This window comes from Pyxicephalus adspersus, chromosome 4 (assembly GCF_032062135.1).
Source record: "Pyxicephalus adspersus chromosome 4, UCB_Pads_2.0, whole genome shotgun sequence".
NCBI lineage: Eukaryota > Metazoa > Chordata > Amphibia > Anura > Pyxicephalidae > Pyxicephalus > Pyxicephalus adspersus.
This window is the reverse complement of record NC_092861.1, coordinates 34,294,593-34,319,141: the sequence shown is the minus strand read 5'-3', so window position 1 is coordinate 34,319,141 and position 24,549 is coordinate 34,294,593. Positions and strand designations below refer to the sequence as shown.

Genomic DNA, 24,549 nt, shown 5'->3' with positions numbered 1-24,549 from the left:
GGCTTTTCAGTAATTTTCAGTAAATTCTAAATTTACTTAGCACTTTGAATTGATGTAATTGACAGAAGCTCTTAGCATGTATTCACTGCAGGTTTCATTTTATAAAGTCTATCTGTATTGCTCAGGATCAATTAGAAGGATTAAAGCGTCCATATTCCAGCTGTCATCTACCTTTGTCAGGTGTGAAGCTTAATGGCAGCTAAAGCACATGTGCTGAGTTTTTATTTGATACGTAATAAATTGGGCCCAAAAATCATTGTCTTTGAGAAGAAATGCAAAACTCACAGAGCAAACAGCAGCTGCCAAAGTAAATGAGTCCAGGTATTGTAAATCAAGACATGACCATATTTCATTGCCTGATTCAATCAGTTCAATTTATTCTGAGCAGCATGAAAGGAAAAACAATCTTCTGCGATTCCTCAGAGGAAGGGAGGGGGGATATGCTTTAGGGGAACTTATCAGATTTACTGCCGGTGAAACCAGTAATTTGCTGTCCCGCTGCTGGCTCCTCCGGTAGTAAAGACACAGCTTGACATCAAGGAAGTCTGACATTTCATGTACAAAATCCATCCTCTCTCCCTGTCTCTGCTACACAAGTGCACACTCTTCCCCTGAGCTGCCTCTCCAGTTTGCCAGCAGGCATAACAACTATAATAAAATATGCCATAATTGACATAAAGTTCATGGAATACAAATGGGACAGTTATGGATAAAATGTATTTTTAAAGAAACATTAAGATCATCAAAACTCCAATTATACTAAAACTTTACCCTACCGACTTATTTGTTATACTAAGACACGGCAGTGAAAATATTCATTAACTCCTTAGTGACCACAATTTTTTGACACTTTGTTAGCCAGGCCTAATTTAGCAGAATCAGTATGCGTCAGTTAATTTGACAATAATAAAATGATTAATTGGTTTCATAGCCGATCAGAGGGTTCCATATTCCTGGTTGCAAGATTATTTACCATTTTCACAGCAAGGGGATTTTACACTTAGTTCTAAAAAGTTATATTGTGGCCAAAAAGATGTTAATCAATTTTGTAAATAGTACTTATTGCCTAAGATGTTTGTACCAGCTCTTGAACATTCCATACCGCTATGCTCATTGCTGTAAGGACCTGTACCTGCATCTAGGGAATGCAGCTGAACAACAGACATTCACAGGGGCTCATTGGCACAGCATTCCATAGACACTGAAGTATCCACAAATCCACACTGCAGTTTGCAAAATCTGAACAAATACACCTTGAATATATTAACTCATCAAGAACCAGTACAGCCATAAAAAGTTGAACTATATTAAAAAAATTCACTTGCCTTGCCTTGAGCATGAAATCTGTCAGAAAGGTTGACTTTAAAATGAACGGGAGTTTCCATGGGTATGGTTTCACATCTGTGTTTTTCTTATATGTTTATGCAGAGATCACACTGACAGCCATTCATGGCAACCAATTACATAATAGCTGTCATGTTTGCAGCATAGTTTAGTAGAAAAACAAACTATGCTTTATTTACTATGCTTTTTAGCGCCAATAAGTTTGCTTTACTCCCATTATAAAAAGAGAGGAAAATGTGGAAAACAGTAATGCTAAGGGAAAAATTTATATTTTTATTGATGTTACAAAACCACATGGAAACTCACGTGCCAGTTAAAAGGATTTTGTGTATTGACTAGTTACTTTGTGCTACTCCTCTCTGGCTAGCAATAAGTGCGGCACAAGATCTGGACTGGCAGAACTGTTCCTGATACAGAGCACCACACCAAATACATGTTATCCTAATCAAGTCAAGCATAAAAGGTAAGGGATCAGATTTCTTAAGTTAAGGATGTTTTTTGAGGTTAAAAAAAGACAAATATATATATATACGTATTTATATAATAAAAAATTAGGAGTTAAGAATGTAAAAACCTAAAAGTGCTTTTTTGGTGGGGAAAGGACCCCTTATACTGGAGGGGGTTGGTGGAGACCGTAACATCCCATGTAGCTCTCCCTCCATAGTCCCTGGAGAGCGCTGGGGTGAGGTAAGGCTGCATGTGTCTGCGAGTCTCTGGGCACTGCTCCCCCCTCTGGTGAAGCTCATAAGATGGTGCAGTAGTACAAGTAACTGGACCAAGAGGTGGGAGCTGAGGAGGAGTCAGATGTCAGGAGGTCACAGGCATTGCCAGCGAGCGGGGGACAGGGCTGCGGTGGGGGCAGCGCTGTGTCAGGAGTAATGCGTATAATGAGGCGGTGCATGCACAGTGCCATTTTGCTGTGCTGGTTGGCGAGAGGCCATGTATTCCGTGTAACTGATTGTCACCTTCTCACTTCGATACCTGTGCCAAAAACACAGTGATACATGAAATGTTTAAACACATACTAATGTAAGGTGGTATGCAACTAAATATAAACATCTATGTGCTTTTAGTTAATGGGCATCAAAGTTTACTAACATACACATGGATTACCTACAATTTGCATACATCTTATATCTTCCATTAAAATGGGTCTTCGCGATACATGCCTCGCTCATGCATTTTTTTTGGAGTTGTCCACATATTGAGGATTTCTGGAACAGAGTACTGACATTTATAAACCATGAATCAAGGGATTCCTCTGAATCCTACAACATCTTTCTCAGAAACTCGTATAAAATAGGTTGGATCCCTATATGCTTACTGGCAGCAAGACAGGCTATTTTGGCAGAATGGATTCACCCATCTGCACCTAAACTACAGGGAGTAATTAAGGCCCAAGAGTGTATTTGACAAAGAAAGGTTTGAAGTGGAAAGGTCGGATGATTAACAGTTAACTTGATTTTTTTCAGATTTGGCACAAATTTACTGAACATGTGCTTGATGCTACTGAGAAAGCACAACATTTATGACTGATTTAAGTATTCTACTTTGGGTATTCTAAATAGATTGTCTTGATATAAAGCATTCTATACTTACATAGATCATTATATAAGGTTGTAATATGCAACAGACAGTAAACAAATTACTGAAGACTCTTGGGCAAATAATAATGTTGCCCCCCACCCTTTTTTTTGTTCCTCCTTGCTTTTTACCATAATATTTAGTATATTTTGTCTTGTTCTGATTATTCTATATCATAATAATAATTTTACCTTTTGGCATCCATGTTGATGGAAGATATAGTATGACAGAAGATGATTTTGTTCTGTTTATTGTTTTATATTTGTATTGTGCAAAAACTTTAATAAAAAAAGATTTATTAAAAAACAAATGGGTCTCCAGACAAAATTATTTTAATTATTACATATAACCTGGCTTACTCTTGCAGTTTATATCTTTCCCTTTGCAAAGTTCAACACCTTTTTATCTTTGAAGTTATAAGGATGGTGCTAACTAAGTGGATATGATAGCTCTGAAGTATTACAGGAAGTTGATATGAATGCAGGTTCAGATACTTTTGCTAGATTTTACTTCCTATCCTATACTGTATATTTTCTCTCCTTCCATGTCTCTGCAGCTTACCACTAATTGTCTTGCAGGAGCTTTTCTTACCCCAATCTGATAATCAGTCACATTCTGCCTGTGCCTGTTCAAACTGATTTTCATGGTATCATCCACTGCATTCAATATTTCACTCTATAATCTCCTGTGCTTTATAATGTATTTCAACTCTGAGCCCCTTGCTGCTACTTTGTCACCATTTTTGAGTTTCTTTGCCTTTGACATCCTGTACTCCCTATTTCTTTATAGTGTTAAACGTTGTCATTGTAAAACAGATAATAAATAACACCTGACATCAGACACATATGCAGTCCAGAAATGGCTAAGCTTCTTATTGATGAAAATGTGTCATCGCTGCTGCAAGCAGCTGCACCAAGACTAAAAACATCAGAATACCGGGTGTATTTTCAGGGTTTTTTTTTTTCAGGAAGGAACACATTTTGAGCACACCTCTGTGTAAAAGTAGTAAAATTATTATTATTGACAAAAATCTTGTAATAAGAACTAGTGTTATTTGATACAGTTACTAACCTTGTACACTTGGGGTGGAGAAACTTACCTTGTGAGTTTGATGCTTTTCCTAAACTCATTAGTAATAGGAGCTTTAAAGCCACCTTTCCTGAGGAGAGAGTCTATTGTCTGAATCTGATCCCAGTCTAGGAGAAACACATTTATATTAGGATGAGCAAACACTTAAAGAGTGCAATTACTGCTTAGCGACAACTCTTTCCATCACTTTCAGATGCAGATCGCATAGAAAAATCTGCCAAAGCTGCACAGATGGAAACACAACTGAATAATTCATGGATTTGTTGCCCACAGTAACTGGTTAGATTCCTGGTATGTTTAACAATGTAATCTGATTGGTTGTTATCAGGAAAAGCTCCACATCTATTTCAGTTATCTTTTTTTCTTGGGCTTGGTTCTTAAACACAAAAGCATAAAAAAACAGATCACTTGCCCATAATAGCCAACTAGACTCTTCATGTATTGCATATACAAGGATGCCAATGGATGCTATAGACACAACTATAAATATATTATGCTTCTATAAATATGGATAACAAAATGAGTGTGCCAGAAAATGTGTGTTATTTTTCAGAGCCAATACTCCTCTTCAAATACATTATTAGGTATTTTCAGTGAATATATGTAAAGCATAATGGCAGTAAAACATTATAGCCAATCTATGTGTGGTAAAGATAAAGACATGAGACACTGAAATAGAAAAACCTTGTTCCTTGGCTACTTCTGGCAGATAGGTGGCTGTGCGTTTTACTCCTTTCTCATTTAGAAACTCAATCCGGATCCCATGGACTCCAACCTGAATAGGAAAATTACAGAGTTCAAGTTTTTGGCTTGAAAATGATTAATAAATGTTTGTTGGGGTATAAGGTATATGTCATGTCACAATATAAAAATAAATATTGCAATCCAGAGGATGTATGATGCTTCTTGGAAGGCTATACCGGCAGTGCAATTCAGAGAAATGTTCTTCCGACACTTCCACAAAAATTACATTTCTCCCAAACTAGCCCATATCATGGGAATATCTGAGTCAGATAAGTGTCTATAATGAGGAACACACGCGGCATCCCTCTATTACAAACTATGGGAATGTCGTCTGATAAAGCGATTCTAATATCAATTGACCAATTACATGCAAACTCATTTATTAATTTGTTTGCTCCCTACCCCAGAATGGGCAAATTATGGTATGGTCGCGAGATATGGGAATTACTTGTTCAGACAGGCGAGGCAATTAGCGCTCCTATTATCTGCAGTGGCTAAAAATACAATTCTACATTGGCCCCCACCCCGTCAGTTCTTAAAACTAAAAACTCAGTTATATAACTGTTTCCCCACACCTCTTGGTATTCATACAGAATGCTGGAAGGTGACCCCCCATTGGACCTTTTTATTTTTTTATTACTCCTCTTACAGATTTAAGTGGGTGCAAATCTGTTTATCCTGCTATGACTGGAACAAAAAAACATTTCAGTATAACATATGTTACCATAGCCAACCAGGAAATGCTTTAATATATAACAATGTTTCAACCCTTAAATCCCTGTACACTTTTACACTGTTGTAATTTATTCTTTCTTAAATTGTAAGCTGTATCTGTATATTGTTTCCAATGTTAACTAAAATAAATGTACCGTATTTTAAATAAATATTGCTATACACAAGCCAAGTAGCAAACTTATAATGTAAAATGCTGACATCATTATCTGCATGCTTATTCCTGCAAATCTCCTAAAAGAGAACAATGACAAATTGGTTAACTTTACAACTTGCTAAGTCTTCCTTAGAGATGTGCACACAGTAGTACTACACCCTGTAGCACTGTAAAATAATTGCAGAATTCTATGCATCACATGACAGTCCTCTGCTGAATGCACATACTCATGTACAACTGATTAGAGCGAAAAACATATGATATCCATATTTTTTTAGGATTTACATTACAAAGGTTTTGTTTACAAACTTGCCTTCTCTCTGTAATAGTTATTCACTGATGTGCTAGTAGTGATTCTTAGATTATCACTGACTGCACATAATTAAATATCCTTTAGCAGGAAAGGGCCTTATCTATATGTTTAGCTGCGTGCTGGGAGTTTAGGTATAGTGAACCTGTACTCTAAAAAATAGGATAAAATAAATGTTATGTTGCATTGGAAACATCTATTTTAGCTCCAAAGCATACAAAAACATACTTAAGTGCAACTCTCTCTATCTAATATCAAACCCGAGTACTGGCCGGAAGGTGCCCGCCAAAATCTAATAAAACAGAGACATTCACAGTTGATATTTCTAGGGATTTTAAGGAGCTCCCTGGGTTAAGTGGCATGATGGTAAATTTAAAAACCTAGGCAATAAACATTTAAATACAAACTAAGATCTTATTTTAAAGATAAAATCAAGCTCATATCAATGTCATATCATATAAATGCCAAAATTAGCATTTTGTATTGTATGCAGAACCTCTAATAGAAATTCCCACGGGCTCTTTTTCATTATATTTGCAGCTTTGGAGCTCATGTTTAACCTAATTTATTCCTCTTGTCAAAATTAAAAATTCTAAAGCTGTAAAAGTCATTGCCGGTGTAGTCTGTGCAAGATCAGTAACGGATGTGCAGTCATTATTCGTAACCTGTTCTGTGGTCTGCTGTGCCCACCAATATGAAGAAGAAATGTAGACAGCAAGGGGGTGTATTTATCAGTGGGTAAATTAAAACATAAGCCCTGTGAACATTGAAATGTTTCATTTTAAAATTTCCTTCCTGTTCAGGATAAATCTGTGGTTAAAGTAAAACTGATCATAAAGAGAACCTGTCAATGTTACTGCTACTTTTCACAGACAAGGTTCCTATTCAATACAGCTCCTTCCCGATTCCTTGAAATGATGTTGGGCCTAGGACAGGCACCTCATTGCAGAAACATTATTTTATTTAAAATTAGGAATTTTTGTTTTTCCTTTTTAGACATTTAAATCAAGCAATTATTATAACTGCAAAAAATTATTGTCATTCTCTAGCTTCGCATAGCACCTCAGGCTGTATCATATTGGGTACAATATCTCCCAAGTATTTTTTATTGTTATCAGCGATATAAATTAAAATGAATAAAACATTTTTTGTCAGGTATATCTCTTTTCATTGGTCTTTTGTAAAAAGCCCGTTTACACACATCCATGACTAAACCCCAGACTAAAGATTTTAGTGACCCATCCCTTACCGCAGTATCTGAGTGCAAACTTGTGCCTTAGAAAAGACTTGAAAATCAGGAAGGGGGCTTTCTAGACTATTTATAGACGATTACAGAGGCAGATTGAAATGGAAAATCATTTTTGTCATTTTTATTAACATTACATTATAAAAAAACTCATGTAGCAATTTAATATACACACACACTAAAGATTCCTTTTAAAGGTACTAACTATATACAAAGTATACTTCCACTGATTGTCTTGCAAGGCCACACAAAGATTACATATGTAAGTTTGCTCACCTCCCAATCTAGAAAGTCGCATACATCCTCAAAATTGGTGAGTAGAGACACGGAACAGGACAGCTTAGGAAGTTCCTCGCGAGTTAGTGGAGGAAAGCGGCTGTCCTTAAGAGCACTGCAGAATGAAAAAACAAAGTAATTGAAATATACATTTGGCTCTGTAAGCTGAAGAACAGTATATTGACAAATGTATTTCACCTTGTCCTGCATTTAAAGATTCTGGATTTACAACTGTGATTTTAAATGCTAAGAATTATCATTTTATCTACCCGGTATGTATCTGTATCAACCATATATGAGGAGTTTATTGCCAACTAGTAAAACTAAAGTAAAAAATGCTCAATCAGACAGGAGCTGTCCTTTCTGCAATATTCACTGCTACCTGATCACTATGGGAAACTGTCCAAAAAAGCTGAGCTGCACATGTGCGGCTTAGCTTTGGTTGCCACGATACCTGGAAATCCCTCCACTTGTTGGGGCTGAAAGAACTCCCGTGTACCTGCGCCAGTATCACCCCATCCCAGCTCAGCCAAACAAGATGGGCAATGATTGCAAGGAGGAAGAGAAGATTATAGCAGCGCCCTGTGACAGAACCAGGACAGGTGAATAAAGCAGGTTTAGTTTCGCTTTAACTCCAGCTGCTATTCAAAGACCTGGGACAATTTAAAAATACAATGCAAATAAAAAAAAAAAAAATTGTTGCAGTACATAAGAAATTAAAAAAAAAAACTTTAGAAAAAAAAAACCACACACAGATTTGAGATGGTAATTTGGTTTAGGTAGGTGCATACTGGGAATGGAGGACATGATAGGTTAAAAGAACTGGTAGCATCTAACTGCATTACCCTTCTCCTCCACTGCCATTTCCTAGTAATAGGTCACAAATACTTAGCCAAGATAAGAATATCTAAGGATAAGGGTGGTATAAAAAAAGGGGTGAGGCCCCTAAATGTACCCATAACTTCAACTATACCTAACGGCTCTGATATACTATCAGAAATCCAGTTACAATGTGATGCATGGCCTTCATAAAGTAGACTAGATTGAGCCTACCTGAGAGTGCCAACACTGCTCCGAACTCAGGAACAATTGAGCATGCCACATCAAAACCAACAGCTATTTTAACCCTCCCCTACTTTATACAAAAATGGATTTAGATATCAGTTAAACTTGCTAATTAAAATCTGTTGTGATGTTGGTACCTGGTTAAGGTGTATTCCCTGAGACCTGAGTGTAGATTCATGGCCGAAAAGGTCCCAATACAGCCACGAAGACGTTTGTCACGTCCAGCTTTCCATGTAACAAACAATGGACTGGAAAAAAGAAAGGTGAATAAAAGAACACTGAATACGACCCACAAAAACACATGGAATGCAATATTTTACGAATATACAATTTTCTAATGATTGCATTTCTCTAATAAAAGTTTGAATATACTCACTGGTATAATTGGCATATACACTAACTGGTCAGAAAAACAGAAACCCTGTTCAGTATTTGTAATCTGACTTAATTACCAGTATAATACCAAGAGACTTGTTGCAGCCAGTTTTACAAAACTAATGGACCCCTTTACAATGATATACAATCAGGTGTTGATGTTACTTCACTCATTGCAATGATTTAAGTATATCACTTTGTACAGAGGTACATTATATGTTCAGATAATATCCACACAGAGAATAAGTAGTAGGGGGGCACAGTAGGAAAGCCTACATTTGCAAGATGCCTCTATATTCCCATAAACGTAATCAGTAAAATCATTAAAACCACTGACAGATCAAGTCAATATCATTAATTCCCTTGTTAAATTGACACCTTTCCAGGGGCAGGATATATTAGAAAAATCGGCATGCCCAAAGGTTTTAAGAATACTGACAAACGCAATATACTGATACAGGATGACTGCATCTAGACTAATGGGGTGTTTACAACATGTACAGATTGGTACCCACCAAAAGTGGTTCAAGGAAGGAAAACCAATGAAATAGTAACAGGATCATGACAGCTCAAGGATCACTTAATGCTTCATGCTTGTCATGAGATGGGCGAAAAAACACACAATGCACCACAGCTTTCTGTGTATGGAGTTGTGTGGTGGCAGACCAGTCTGAGCCCCTATAAAAACCCCATCTGCAGCAAAAAGCCCCTACAATGGGCACGTCAATGTCACAACTGGACCATTACCAGTGAGATACAGGAATCTGATCCAATGAATTACATTCTCTTTAAGATTATGTGGCTGGCCATGTACGCGTGATTCGTTAATACAGAAAAAAATGGCAGCAGGATGCAGTATAGGAATTTAGCATTTTGACAGAAACAGTGTGACCTAAAAGATTTGCTGCCAATGTTTGGTGCCAGAAACCACAGGTCACCTCCAGAAGTCTAGTGCAGTCTCTGCCTTGATGGAAGAATGGTTTAGGTGACACAAAAGAGACCCACATAATATTTAGCATATGGTTTTATTGTTTCAGCTGATTATTGTATATATATATATATATATATATATATATATATATATAAAAACTCATGCCAGTCAAGCATTGTGATTATAAAGTTCATGTAAATTCATCTAAAGTGTGTATGTACCAGCTTCCCTAGAGTGTAGAAATAGACACTGTCATGATATATCAAAGGAGGCTGCCATTACTAAACTCTCCTTTGAAAATGCTACTTGTCATCATACTGATGTGACACTCATTTACAGCATGCTTGTTGAAAGACGTTGACATAAAAACATACCAAAGTCTGACAAAGCCAGGCATCTAGCATTTTTAGTAAGTGGCCTGCAATAGCATACCCATTTAGATTATTATGTTTACCAGCAAAGCAATTGCAAAATGCAGTTGCAGCTGCAGATTTTTATTAAACTTCCACATATAAAATTAACAAGGATTAGTCACAGCTAATTTTGGAACAGAGTTACTATTTTTTGGCCACTGTGTATATATCTAGATGTATAGAGAAGACAATATACATTTAGTTTTCAAGGTTAATTGAGCATTTGTCATATTACATGGGTAAACACTTGTCAAACACATACCAATGGGACAAAACTTTGCAAATAAGCAAAAAAAGTGATAGCTGCAGTGTCTGTATAAGGAGTCACCAATGAAAGAAACAATAGATAGACTTACTAGGGGTCATTAGTGAATCGTGGCAGCCGTGGCTGTGGAAAGCCATGCAGGTGACAATACAGAACATCAAAGCAGTAGCAGCCCATTTCAGCTGTCACCACCAACTGCTCCCTGCTACTTGTGGTCCCGTTGGGACGGGAGAGTGGGGTGAGGGCACCTGGGCCCACCGTCTTGTCCTCAGGAGGCTGGCAGTTATGAGGAGCTGGGGTCTGCTGGGTACTGCCTGCTGGAGAAGGACACAATTTGGGTTTCTTCACTCCGCAGCAGCCTGAAGATGGCTTGTTCTCTGCAGTCGATACACAGCGTCTCTTCCCCATGCTGTGACACACCCTGTTCATAACACCAAGAGAACACATCAACATCCATACTGGAATCTGTTAATACTGGGCCACATGCTCAAAAGAGACAGTTTTTACCCATGGCATACAGATACCCCAGGAAAAATAAGAAAAGTAGTCTATGAGCACCAAAAACTCTTCTTCTGTCAAAGTTTTTGATACATGAGGCTCTCAGTGAACAGTATATAAAGCCTTGTAAAAACAATAATAATACTAATAATAAAGTAGATCTAAACCTTCACTGGATGGGGTTGAATTTGCTAAATTACTGCTAACAATGTTTTTTTTTTTTTTATTTGTAACTGTTATCTTACTCTCATTTTTTTTTCCATCTTTGCAGTCTTTTAAAGAAATTTTCCTGTTTACACGCACACCATGTCACTGCTTAGGACAAGCTGGCTCTAACAAAGGCTGAACATTTATACATATATGACAGGATGGTCATTTATAGGTGATTTATTAAGGCTGGAGAGAATATACTTTCATCAGTGAAGTTGAGTGATCCAGCAAACCTGGAATTGATCTGGTCCAGTATTTAAAACATTTGCTAGTAAATATCAAATGAAAATGTTGAAATCCATTCCAGGTTTGCTGGATCACCCAGTGTCACTGATGAGCCTCTTCAGCCTTGGAGAGCTTTAATAAATCAGGGCCATAGTGTTCCTGCTGGAAACATGTGCAATGCAGTGACAATCAATTGGGGGACAGGGACGAAGCATTGTCACCCTATAAAAAAAGGAGGTATTATTTTAATTTAAACTGCAGAATTAAAAATATTGGAAATAGCATGTGATGCCGTATATTAGATTTCAGGGATTGGTTGAAGATTTACTAGTGAAAACTAGCTTAGTTTAGTGCAAAGCAAACTAATTCAAAGCAATCACTAAGAATTCACTTGACTAAAGTTAATGGTAAATGTGAGGATGTTGATTGGTTGTTAGGGGCACTACCTGTTGCTCCTTGCCCTTCTTTCTGAAAAATACTTTATGAACATTACTCCTGTATTCACATACTGTCACAACATCATGCAGAGATTTCATGTTCCCCAAAAATTGACATTCTAAAGTTTATAGCACAGACACAGCTATATACACCACAGGGCCAATATGGTCTAAAGCTGATTAACCAGTCAGTATAATTTGGGGGTGAGAGAAGACTGGCACACAAATTCCCTGCTTTATCCATTCTCTCCAAGACTGGGGGATATAGACTATCATGGTTGAGAACCTGAGTGATTCAGCAAAAATGGATTTCATAAAAATCATTTGCTATTATCTGGCAAAAGTTTTCAGTCCTGGAGCAGATCCATTCCTGGTTTACTGGATCACCCAAGTTCTTCCATTGTAATCTATTGTCTCCAGTCTTTGGAGTTTTATTAAATCAGGCTCAATGATGCCAAGATAAAATGCACAAGACAAGCGTGCTGATTGGTTTCCTTACTGCCTATTCCAAAGTAATCTGTATGAATATGCCCTCTGCCTAAGCCACCCGTCAGTTTCACATTATCTGAATATGAAGGGTGCAAGAACAATAAAGTCTGGTAATTGTTGCAAAGACTTTGAGAATGCTGAACAAGCAACCATTTTATGACCACCATCATTCCCACCAACACAAATCAGTCCACAGTAATGATATAATAAACATATGAACCACCAGGATGAGACCCGACTCATAATATCCAACGCCACTCAGAACTCATAATACGGGTTTGTGTGGATGCTGGCTTCTTTTATTACTAAGGGGCTCCAATGGTGAGACTCTCCAACTAAAACAATCTATTTCCCCAACTGCTGTGACCATTTTACATTTAATAATGGCGTCTTTTCCCCCTGGTATAATATTCACTATAAGTATATACAATGTATTAAGAAGTTTTCAGGCATACAGCACCTTCATGATGGCATTGTGGGAATGGGAAGCTTCTGCAGAGAAAACTCCTTCTCTGATACATCATGTCCATGGGATAATTATTTGAGCAGTGCTTGAAATATTCACTTTAAAGAAATAAACTTACCCGCACAATTGGAAACTATTGGGGGTCTTTATCTAAGAAGTGGCTGTAGCATTGGACAAACAACTGTCAGACTTGTAAATCAATGGGAGCATACCTCCCGTAGCAACCAATCAGATCCTGGCAACTAGGGAAACAACTGCTTCTGGTAGTTTGTGCTGCCCATAGCAACCAATCAAATCCTTGCAACTCTTCTTCTAAATGCAATCTGAGGGGAGATACTGCAATATAATACGGATTAATATGTGAGCATATGCTGTGTGAAGCAAAGGATTGGTATAACGGAACAAAATATACACATTGGTGTGAGTGATGTTCTTTAATACTGTTTATGTACTGGGAATGCAAATCATACAATTATTACATTATAGACACTAAACAAAATAATTCAGTAAAGATTTGTGTGCGTCCCACTATCATTCCCTTTTTTTCACTAAATTATAGCATTTTAGCACATTGAATGGAGCTGGAGCAATGCCCAGACAGAGAATACTTACTTTCTACAGAAGCCAAAAAATTGTACTATTGGATCTATTACTAATTCTAGTTGGAAAATGGCTTTTTTTTTTCATTTTACCACCAGTTTCCAAATATGACTGGCTCAAAAACAGGGCAGTCTCTGAATATGACTGGCTCAAAAACAGGGCAGTCTCTGAATATGATTGGCTCAATACCAGGGCAGTCTCTGAATATGATTGGCTCAATACCAGGGCAGTCTCTGAATATGATTGGCTCAATACCAGGGCAGTCTCTGAATATGATTGGCACGCCAACAGAGCAATCTCTAAAAATGATAGGTTCTCCACCTGGGCAGTCTCTGAATATGATTGGCTCAATACCAGGGCAGTCTCTGAATATAATTGGCTCAATACCAAGGCAGTTTATAAATACGATTGGCACGCCAACAAGTCAAACTTTGAAAATGATTGGAACTCAAGTAGAGGAGTCTCTAAATATGATTAGCTCTCTACCAGGCCAGTCCATTAATTATGATTGGGACCCCACCAGGGCATTCTCTTAATATGACTGGCTCTCCACTGGGGCAGTCCTAAATATAATTGGAAATCCACCAGGGCAATCTCAGAAAACAATTTGTTGACACTATATTTATGGCCAGTTTAAGAGAATAGAAATTCCTGGATGTTTTTCCACATAAACAGTATATAATATTATGTATATGTGTTAGTTAACACCTTACAATTTCATATCTAAACCAGAAAATACACCAAAAAAGACTGTGTATATGCACATCAATAAATCAACCAAAAAAACACAGAACACACTCTGCTTCTTCAGGCACAGAGATCCCTAAATCTGATCAAACTCTTTAAATATATAGGTTGTTAAAATGGAATTACAGTATTCTATAGCATAAAGTAAGAACTACCGGTATGTTCTCCTTTTTGCCCATACAGTTACCCTTTATGCCTATGTACCAAGGTAATATCATCTATATATTGATTGATACTTGCAATATACTCAAGTCACACCAGTAGATGGTGCTATGTCCTCCATGTACAGTGCAATACAAACACATGTTGTCAGAGAAACAATGAGGACACGGCTCCATCTACTGGTGACCAAAAATAGTGCACAAATAGTGCAAAAAAAAATAAAATAAAATGTAAGAGCAAGTGATCCATAATACATTAATTACCTGAAAAGTACAAAATTCTTCAAACCTTAAATAGGGGTGAAAAAGATAAACAGACTGTGCCCAGGTAATTTTATTTTACCCATTTTTAACTAAATATATTCCAAACAACATACAGTGGATGTATTTTTTCACATTGATTTCTTTGGAACTTCTGTTGATAACTGCAATGAACAAGTGGACTTTGTTCCATGACATGTTATCCCTCTCCCTCCCCATATGATAGATCTAAAAGGTAAGACTACTAATGAAAATTACTATATGGGAAGCACCGACAAATCTAATAGAAAGGTTCAACTATAAATATATTCAAATATTTTAACTATTGTAAATGTGATTCTGTTAAAAAAGGTATCAGGTTATTTCCTATTTGTTAGCCCCAATTTTAAGACCTTACATTTTTATTTCTATCTTTAGGGGTAAAAAATAATTTGCTTTTATTTCTTTGACCTACAGAGGTGCATATACACTGTTGGATGTATTTTCTAATTTAGTTTTAGAGATATTTTAGATTTTGGGTGAGGTCTAATGATTATAACAAGTACAAGCAGACACATTATTAGTAGATGACAGTCCATGTTTCCAGTTAGTATTCTGCAGCCAGATATGTTGTATACACTGCACAAAGAACACCCCCAGCCTGGCATGAATTTAGTAGAGGCTTATCTTGTATTATATTGAAATGCAAACCTGACATTTTGCATGTCATTTGTGAATAGGCATTTTGCAATACAAGCCTTGAAGATAGAGCCATCAGCTATTTAAACTCATTTCCTGGAGATTACAGGATGTAATTTAATCTATAGCAATGCTATTTAAAACTCATTCACGCAGAGCTTCTACCAACGGGCTGTAAGAAAAAATATGCACTTAAAAAAAAAAAAATGAAACCAGCAACCATTGAACGCCATAGAAGCTGCAAGTTCATTTATACTACTGATATTCAGCATGTGTTTCTGCCACTCCATGGGGTAGAATATATCACCATGGAACTGTTTGTATCAAATCAATGGATCAGATTCAAACATAATGGAAAATGACATTTAGAGAATGAAAATTTGAATCTGATATAGTAATACAGATAGCTGTCCTTTTAGACTTTTCAATAAATAAATTTAATTTAGCTCAGTTGGGTATGAAACTTCAGGTTCATGTCAGGTGGGCCTTTTGTGTCCTGACTTACAATGTATGTCCATGCAAAAAAAAAAAAATGATATCCAGTACACTCTCTAAATACATAAAAATACCTGTTGACATGGCATAAATACACTCAGGTTCTAAGTCCTGGGTAGGCTAACAACAGCATTTTTTCAACAGAATGATGTCAGAGCTCCCTGTTGTAATTTGCTCAACTACACAATCCACCCTCCTAGTCTATTCTCTGCAGAAGAGTTTCTGAACCAGGCTTTCCTAGAACCTTAGAGGTGGGCTGAGCTGGCTAGGGGTTCCTGGAGCAAGATGCAGTTTGTGCCTCTCAGGTCAGTTTAGTTGACACCAATGATCACTATTGGTATAGTAATTTTATTTTATTTATAGCAGGGAGTCCCTAAGACCTGAAGGGTTTCAAGGGTCCCCCCATGTTATAAGTGTCATAGAAGAATATTTACCTGTAGTCCCAATATAAGACTGGAAGGACTTTTAAGGTTCCTTAAGATATCACTAGATATGTGTGCACTAAAAGCTCCTAAGTTCTAACAAGGTCATCAGATATTTTGCATGTAGTGAACAAAATTATCCTATTTCTATGTTTAAATAAACAGAAAGTTTATTGTTATGGGGTAAATACAATTTACTACTGTAACATCCTCCTCTCTGGTATTTCACTAACCCGACTCTCTCCTCTACAATCTATTATGAATGCTGCAGCCAGACTCATCCATCCTTCCCTCCGCTCCTCTTCTGCTGCATCTCTTTGTAGTTCCCTTCACTAGCTTCCATTTCACCTGAGAATCAAATTCAAGCTCCTGTGCTTTCCCTTCAAATCCTTCCACAGTTCTTGTCCCACTTACCTTTCTGACCTGATAGAAAAATACCCCCTAGCTGCTCTCTCCGCTCCTCCAATGACCTACCAATGACTTCCTCACTCATACCCTCATCACACGCACGACTCTGAGACTTTTCTAGAGCTGCCCCGACTCTCTGGAATGGTCTTCCTCGTCATTTTCTGCTTGCTCCTACTTTCTGTTCATTTAAAAGAGCACTCAAAACCCATTTTTTCAAACTTGCCTACCCATCTTCATCTGCCTCCTAAAATCCTAAATACTTCCCACTACTACATATCTCCCCTCCTATTGTGTGTTACTTTGGGGGAGGGTCCTCCTAATAAATGTACAGCACTGCATAATATGTCGGTGCTATATAAATCCTATTTATTAATATTATTTTTATTATTATTAATAATAATAATAATAATAATAATAATTTAAAGCAAGATTTCAGATAAATAGAATAGAATGCAATACATCCCCAGCCTGTGATTGTGTTAGTGATATAAATATAAAATAAATAAATATGGAGCACATTACCTAATCTCTTCATGCCTTTTAGCTATCTTTCCAGCAACATGTTTCTCATCAGCTTTCATACTGCGTCTTATTATCACACTTCAGTCCAGAAGGACTGCAAAAGGCTGATACTTGACTCAATGTGGGTAGTTACACCACCACATGTTATTTTGTAATAATAAATACATAGCTTCTTTCATTTGTCAATGTTACAATGTAATCTACCCTGCTGCCTATAGGTCCCATCTTGATTGGCCAGAATGGAATAATGTTACTACTACTTATGTACATGAGAGTTCATTTGTTCAGGCACTAAGATATACCAAGACTGTAGTTGCATGCACAGCTCAGTGTACTTTCTATAGAAGATTGTGAACATGCAGATATGTTTTTTTTTCAGAAGGAACATAAAAAACCATGCCTGCTCACAATTTCTCATTTTGATTAGGCTTTAATCCCTATCATGCAGTAATGAGATCCCAGCATCAAAAGGAATGGATTTGAGATATAGGCCCTGATTTAGTAAAGCTCTACAAGGCTAGAAAAGATACACTTTCATCAGTGAATCTGGGTGATCCAGCAAACCTGGAATGGATCTGGTCTAGAATTGTTTAGACTAGTTTGCTGGATCACCCAGCTTCACAGAATAAAGTGTATTTATTCCAGCCTTGGAGAGCTTCGGTAATTCAGGGTCATAGTGTGTGTGTGTTTACCTAGTGGTAAAGACGAAAACAGTGAGGACTTTCCCATAAAATTGAAATCAATTAAAAAAAACAACACATTTTTTTCAATATGTAAAAGGGATAACCATGTTAAAAACATGATGATATGTGTACGTTAAGGGTGCTTTTAATGAGTAGGGGTGACACATGGCAGGGATTATTACTGATGTAATGATTTTAGTAATAGACTCAGGATGTTTTTAGGAGAGGTCATTAGTGGCTGACATACTGCATAATTCCAACCTGTATAGAGACATCCATGGAATATCTATGGATAGAATCTGTGGATGGAATATGGAAAGGTTTAAACTTTCCCTGCCAGTTCATTTTTTGAAGTCTGTGCACGGTTGGTCAAATTCCATTTTTTATTTTCTGTCTCATATTGAAGTGAGAGAATTGCCTCACCATCGTCCTGGGAATACCTATAAATTTGGATTGCCATAACTTTCTATCTTGATGACAATTGTCACCAGGACAAATAGGGTGGATATTGTAAAAGCGGGGGGACAAACAAAAAAAAAAGGTCTATACCTCTATTCAAAACTAAAAAAAGGTGTCTGTTCATTTTTTTTTATTAATTGTAGACATTGTTACTTGTATACAAGTATTCTAACAACAGAGTATTTTATGTGTTATATTTACCATAATCAGTGGGATAAAATCCTGACTGTCTCTTGGAGCTAATGCTAGGATCTTCTGTACCAAACACTTTCTTGTGTTTGATGGCTGACTCTTCCTGCTCCCTGCTGTGGCTCCACGTCAGGGTAGGGTGACAATCTTCCCACTGACAACCACACTAATGTACAGTGAGCTGTGGATATAGGAATTACAGCAGCGGTTCCCCTATGTTATAAAAGGGAGGAAACACAGTTTTTGGAGGACCACTGTACAATGCTAGATTTTCACACAAGGCAATCATGATTATTCACCTTGGGTGACAATTACATGTACATAGGTCATCACACCACGGTGCATGGACGCAAATACACGAGTGTTGTGGTGCATTGGTCTGTGAACATGCCAAACACAGCGTGTCAACACACACAGAACAGTGAGAATGGAATCCTAATAGGCCCTAAGGTGGATTCACACTTGTCAATAATGGGTATTTTAATACCCTTCAATGTTTTGTGAATTGTGGTGCACTCTCCATAAATATTGCAGGTGTGAATGAATAGATTCTAAATTGATATTAATAAACAGTACACATTGCAAACTCCATTGGCACTGCTATGGTTTGCCCCACCCTCGGCCACCTCTGCTGGACAGCATGGTTTATATCTTAATCTGCATACATTATTAATAAACATTATTTATATAGCACCATCATATTCCACAGCGCTGTACAAAGTACATTGTCTTGTCACTAACTGTCTCTCCAAGGAGTTTACAATCTAATATCTTTACTACAGTCTAAGGTCAATGTTGGAGGGAAGCCAGTTAACCTAACTGCATGTTTTTGGAATGTGGGAGGAAACCGGAGTACCCGGAGGAAACCCACACAAACACGGGAGAACCTGCAAACTCCATGCAGATACAGCCCTGGCTGGGATTTGAACCTAGGACCTAGTGCTGCAAAGGCTGTAGTGCTAACCACTGAGCCACCATGCTGCCTAATGTACATAAAGCCATGAAAAAAAGAAAAGGAAATAAAATAATATATTGAATATTAAATATAAAACAGATGATCAGTGTCATGAAAGGTCCAATAGATGATGAGTGTCAGATCCAACGTATGATCGGTGTCAGGAATGGTGAGACACCAGACCAATATCAGGGACAGATATGACCGCTGATCTGTGTGGAGTTTGGTGTGACATATGATAGGTGTCACAACTGGTGTAAACCAGGATCAGCTTAAGGATAAAGGAGACAGATGATAACAGTTGAGATAGATGTGACAGTTGTTTAATGTCAGGATTGGTGTGACAGAAGATCAGTGACCGTATCTTTGTTGCAGATGATTTGTGTCAGGATATGTGACAAAGTATCAGTCTCAAGAAGAATGTGACAGATGAGCAATGTCAGGACAGATGTGAGTCATGATCAGTGTCATGACAGATGATAAATGTTAGGATTGGTGTGGCAGATGATCAGTGATAAATTTGGTGTGACAGATTAACAGGAGATTGGTGCCAGGATATGTGACAGATGCTCAGTGTCAGAAAGGGTGCAATAAATAATCACTGAAAGGATTGGTTTGACAGATGATCAATTTCAAAACTGTTGTGACAAATGACCAGTGTCGGGATACATATGACAGATGACTGATGTCATGTTTAGTGTGACGAATGATCATTGTCATGAGTGGTGTTCCACATGATCAGTGTCAGGATAGGGATGACAGATAAAGGTCAGGATAGATATGACAAGTGTTCAGTGAATGGGTTAGGTGTGAAACTGAGATTTGTGTGACAAGCTGAATCAGGAGAGATTTGACAGATGATTATTGACAGGACAGATAGTTGTGACATGACAGATGATTAATGTCAGGCCAGATGGTTGTGACATGGCAGAGGATTAGTATCGGGACAGATGGTCATGACATGACAGATGACTAATGTAAGGACAGATGGTCGTGACATGACAGGTGATTATTATAGTGTCTAATGGCCGTGACATAATAGATGATTAGTATAGGGACTGATGGTCGTGACATGACAGATGATTAGTTTAAGGACAGATGGTCTAGACATGACAGATGAATAATGTCAGGACAGATGGTGGTGACATGACAGATGATTAATGTCAGGACAGATGGTTGTGAGATGACAGATGATTAGTATGAGGACAGATGGTCGTGACATGACAGATGATTAATGTAAGTACAGATGGTTTTGACATGACAGATGATTGTCAGGACAGATGGTTGTGACATGACAGATGAATGTCAGGACAGATGGTGGTGACATGACAGATGATTAATGTCAGGACAGATGGTCGTGACATGACAGATGAATAATGTAAGTACAGATGGTTTTGACATGACAGATGATTGTCAGGACAGATGGTTGTGACATGACAGATGATTACTATAGGGTCTGATAGTCGTTACATGACAGATGATTTGTATAGCGTCTAATGGTCGTGACATGACAAATGATTAGTATCGGGACAGATGGTCGTGACATGACTGCAGACCTGATGAAAGGACAGGGATGCCGGCCATGCTGTAAAGATGTCAGTGTGATCGGTGCACACAGCAGCGCCGTGTTCCGGGCAGTCCCCGTGTGACACTCATTTGGCAGTCGCCATGAATACATCTCCCACACTGCAGACACAGTACATGTGTGTTCATGGTGCACCTCTAACATATACACACATCCAAACTCTCACCCGGTGCTGGTTCCGGTTCCGGTCTTTTCCAGCCGTCAGCCCGGAGTCTGCCATCCGCAGCCGAACCGAACCGGGCCGTACCCAACCGGAACCGGAAGACAGCTGTCTGCGCGTCACCGTAGCGGATCGCCAATAGAAAGCCGCAAGTCAATCATCGGAGCAATTTTCAGACGCAGGATAGGCATGTCAGTGACCAATCAGAGGAGGCAGGGGGCGGGGCTAACAGCTCCATTCCATCACTTCTTGTTAGAGGCTCCGGACAGGTGCCGGGCGGGGTTATAGCGGTACCGCAGAGCCAAGCGGGTTGACACCATACGTCATACCGGATTCCATCCCAGAAGTGTGCTAAGATTATTCATTGTTCAACAAAGGCATTGGCCCATTCCACGGGTCCATTTTGCAGCGGATGAATATATTTATTCTACAAGTATACACAGTGCGCGGCACCTGCACCCAGCTCCCCCTAGCCCCACTACTTACACATTGAGAATCCTAATGCAGGAGGACCTGTAATAGCATGGGTGACCGCTAGAGGGAAGCACATTACCATGGAAAAGCCAAAATTAGAAATACGTTAAAAATTCTATTTGTTTTCGCACAACTTTCACACAATATTACATACATTTGAGATATTCTTTTCTCAATATACGAGAGTACTATAAATAAACCCTGCATAGCTGTGACAATCTGATTGCGTTATAGAACTTCCCACCCTACTGATTTTAGGCTACAAGCTGGGTGCTGAGCATTTAGCAAAAGGGTGCTTACACACCCATGCGATAATTTGAAGTAGAATTACAGGCCCAATTTCTCTATTTTGCTCTCTCTCTCTAATAACCAGTCACAAAGATTGCATGCAAAAAAAAAAAATAATTAATTTTGCATTGGCGTGAAATAGGCAGTTCTTGTCATCAGAATGCAGTGCACTGTAACAAACGTGTTCTCATGTACTGCCACACTGCATGAATCATTTCTTATAAAACGAGGGTTCTAATGCATGGAAAACAGGTGCTCTTTACAATATAGCACACAAGTCTCCATACACTGGGACACATATCAGTCTATGTGTGCTCTGATGGAGCTCCACTATTCTAATTGCAATCAAGAGCCATTACCACAAAGGCCGGGTAGCACCAGTCCTGAATGTAAATGTTCTATAAGGTCATATGGTTAGGGTTTAACTCAATTTAGTAGGAGATCCAGTCACTGCAGCATCACACTTATCTATTCTGCCTACAAATTTCAGTACTGATTTTGGAGCATAAGATGCACAGACATTCAGTATACAGAATATAAGGATTTACTAAACTGCTTTAATCCCCCTAAAGGAAACTTGTACGGAGAACAAACCCAAGGCTGCTATGGGCCTGAAGATTCCTGCTGCCTCTGGCTTCTGTGTGTTCCATGGCACGGACTACACAAACCTTTAGTAAGTCAGGATGCAGGTTTGTTCTGACACTGTGGGCACAGCCATCAATAACACATCAATAAATATAAACCAGTTAATAGATTGTTACAATAGGCAGGCACTTATTAAAGCAGAACTAATTTGTGATGGGTGTGCATTCACCATAATGTATATGAATGCATATTGTGTAAGGCTTGCCTACAAAGGAACCTCTTGCTCTACCATGACATTCCTGGTCAAGCAATTGCTGGATTCAGAATCTTCAGCTCTGTTTACATCAAGTGACATTGTCTACTATACATACACACAGAAATATATTCATTCTAACCACAGAGCATGTAAAGAACTTATAGCACAGCAAACATATGGTCAATAGTAATCTGACAATCATGAATTGAAGTGCTTACCCCTATTAAGCTAATAAACCCTAACCTGCCTGGCAGTATTCCCAAGAGTGGGTCAGGGTTAATTTTCATTGCCAAAAGCAGTAACCCCGAGCCACACTCGGGGTGGAATTGCCAGGGAGTTTCAAGTCCTACCTGTTTCCCATGTTCCAATGGCATCCTTAACCAGTGCCCTCTGCTTCCCCTGGTGAAGCCAACCCAGCTTTGCCAGACTACACAGATACCGTCCCCGGAGTGTGAACGTTGGGGGATAAGGCCAGGTGATGCAGAAGCCGACTGGGCATCAGCTCACGAGGCTGGAGGGCAGGGATTTACAATAATGAGGATTTTTAAATGTACCACTTTTACATTTAACAATACTCATTATTCATACTACTAGGGAGGTTAAACACACTTATTTTGATGTAGTAACTGCAGAATTATCCAAAAATAAAAAATTAAAATTGGCCCAATCTGTCTAGGCACCACCAGAAGATCAGTATGTGCAGTAGAATTTCATGGGTGGGTTACACAGCAAGTTTTTTTTTTTTTCTTCATTTTAAAGGGTTTGTCTCATTTCGGCCACCAGACTTCTTCGGATAACATAATTCCTATAGAAAAATTGCACACAATAAAAGGCCATTTGAAAGTCATTTTGCAACTCTGAAAAATAAACTTTACATTATTCAATGAGACCAGTTTGGACAAGAATAAAGGGAACATTGGTACAGCTATTTAAGGAAAAAAAAAAAAAAAAAAAAAAAAAAACACTAGAATTCAGATTTCCAATTCAAGGTCCACTTCAGGCAAGCATGTACATATAGTAAAATACCTTAATGGGTACCTTTTCAATTTATTAAAGAATCTAAAATGCTGTGCTGGTCTGTTTCAGAAACGCAATGCTCCATTTATATCTCCATCCTAAACATTAACATCCAGGGGAAGCAGATCCAAGTGTAATGCCCTAAAGTTACAAAGGAAGTAATTTTAAAATTATAAAAATTGTGAACTTTCTATGCTATAGCACCTGTATGTATTTAAAAGCTATATAGTCTGCAAACGCTGCCTTTCCGAGAATGCTAGTCGCCTGGTCCTAATACTTCGATTCACAGCCCTGAAACCAATATGCAGACTGGGATAAGATCATGAAAACAAGAATGTACACCAGTACTTCTAATTTACATAGGCATTCAGGGGGAGCAGTCTGAGGGGGATTTCATCTCCTGAAGAACTCTACACCATAAGGACAAAATATAATGCAGCATATGATTAGATCATTATGACAGTTAAGTCATACTACTTTCTCTGTTCCATGGTGGATTGAATGCCTTATTCTCTGTGCATTTCCTTCCAGCTATGTATGTATGTATACAGCCCTGATACTCTAGATAATATGTGTAAAATAATACTCCAAGGAGGATAATGCAGGGTGTAAAAAAGCCCTAAGGGATTACGCTTCACAAAATCCAATTTACTATATAAAATTACATACATCAATGCTGCTCTTCTTAGTTTTGGTAGAAATATTCTTTAAACACTGGGTACTTGGGAGAGGAAATAATAAAGAAATC

The 24,549-nt window shown here is 38.1% G+C and overlaps 1 protein-coding gene across 3 annotated transcripts; it reads right to left on the bottom strand.

The window, feature by feature from the left end:
- Window positions 1–347: 347 nt before the first annotated feature.
- On the bottom strand, window positions 348–21,337 carry AMMECR1L (AMMECR1 like). 3 transcript variants are annotated; one of them, XM_072407853.1, is made up of 7 exons: window positions 21,188–21,337; window positions 10,623–10,952; window positions 8,685–8,795; window positions 7,483–7,597; window positions 4,702–4,792; window positions 4,028–4,124; window positions 348–2,325 (listed from the first exon to the last, which is right to left on the bottom strand). In XM_072407853.1, the coding sequence occupies exons 2-7, from the start codon at window positions 10,937–10,939 to the stop codon at window positions 2,214–2,216; spliced, it is 843 nt and encodes a 280-aa protein (XP_072263954.1). In that variant the 5' UTR covers window positions 10,940–10,952; window positions 21,188–21,337; the 3' UTR covers window positions 348–2,213. The 3 variants fall into 3 exon arrangements, with proteins under 3 accessions (XP_072263954.1, XP_072263953.1, XP_072263951.1); XM_072407852.1 differs by having other exon boundaries at window positions 21,174–21,278; XM_072407850.1 differs by lacking the exon at window positions 21,188–21,337 and adding an exon at window positions 20,993–21,155.
- Between the last annotated feature and the right edge of the window lie 3,212 nt (window positions 21,338–24,549).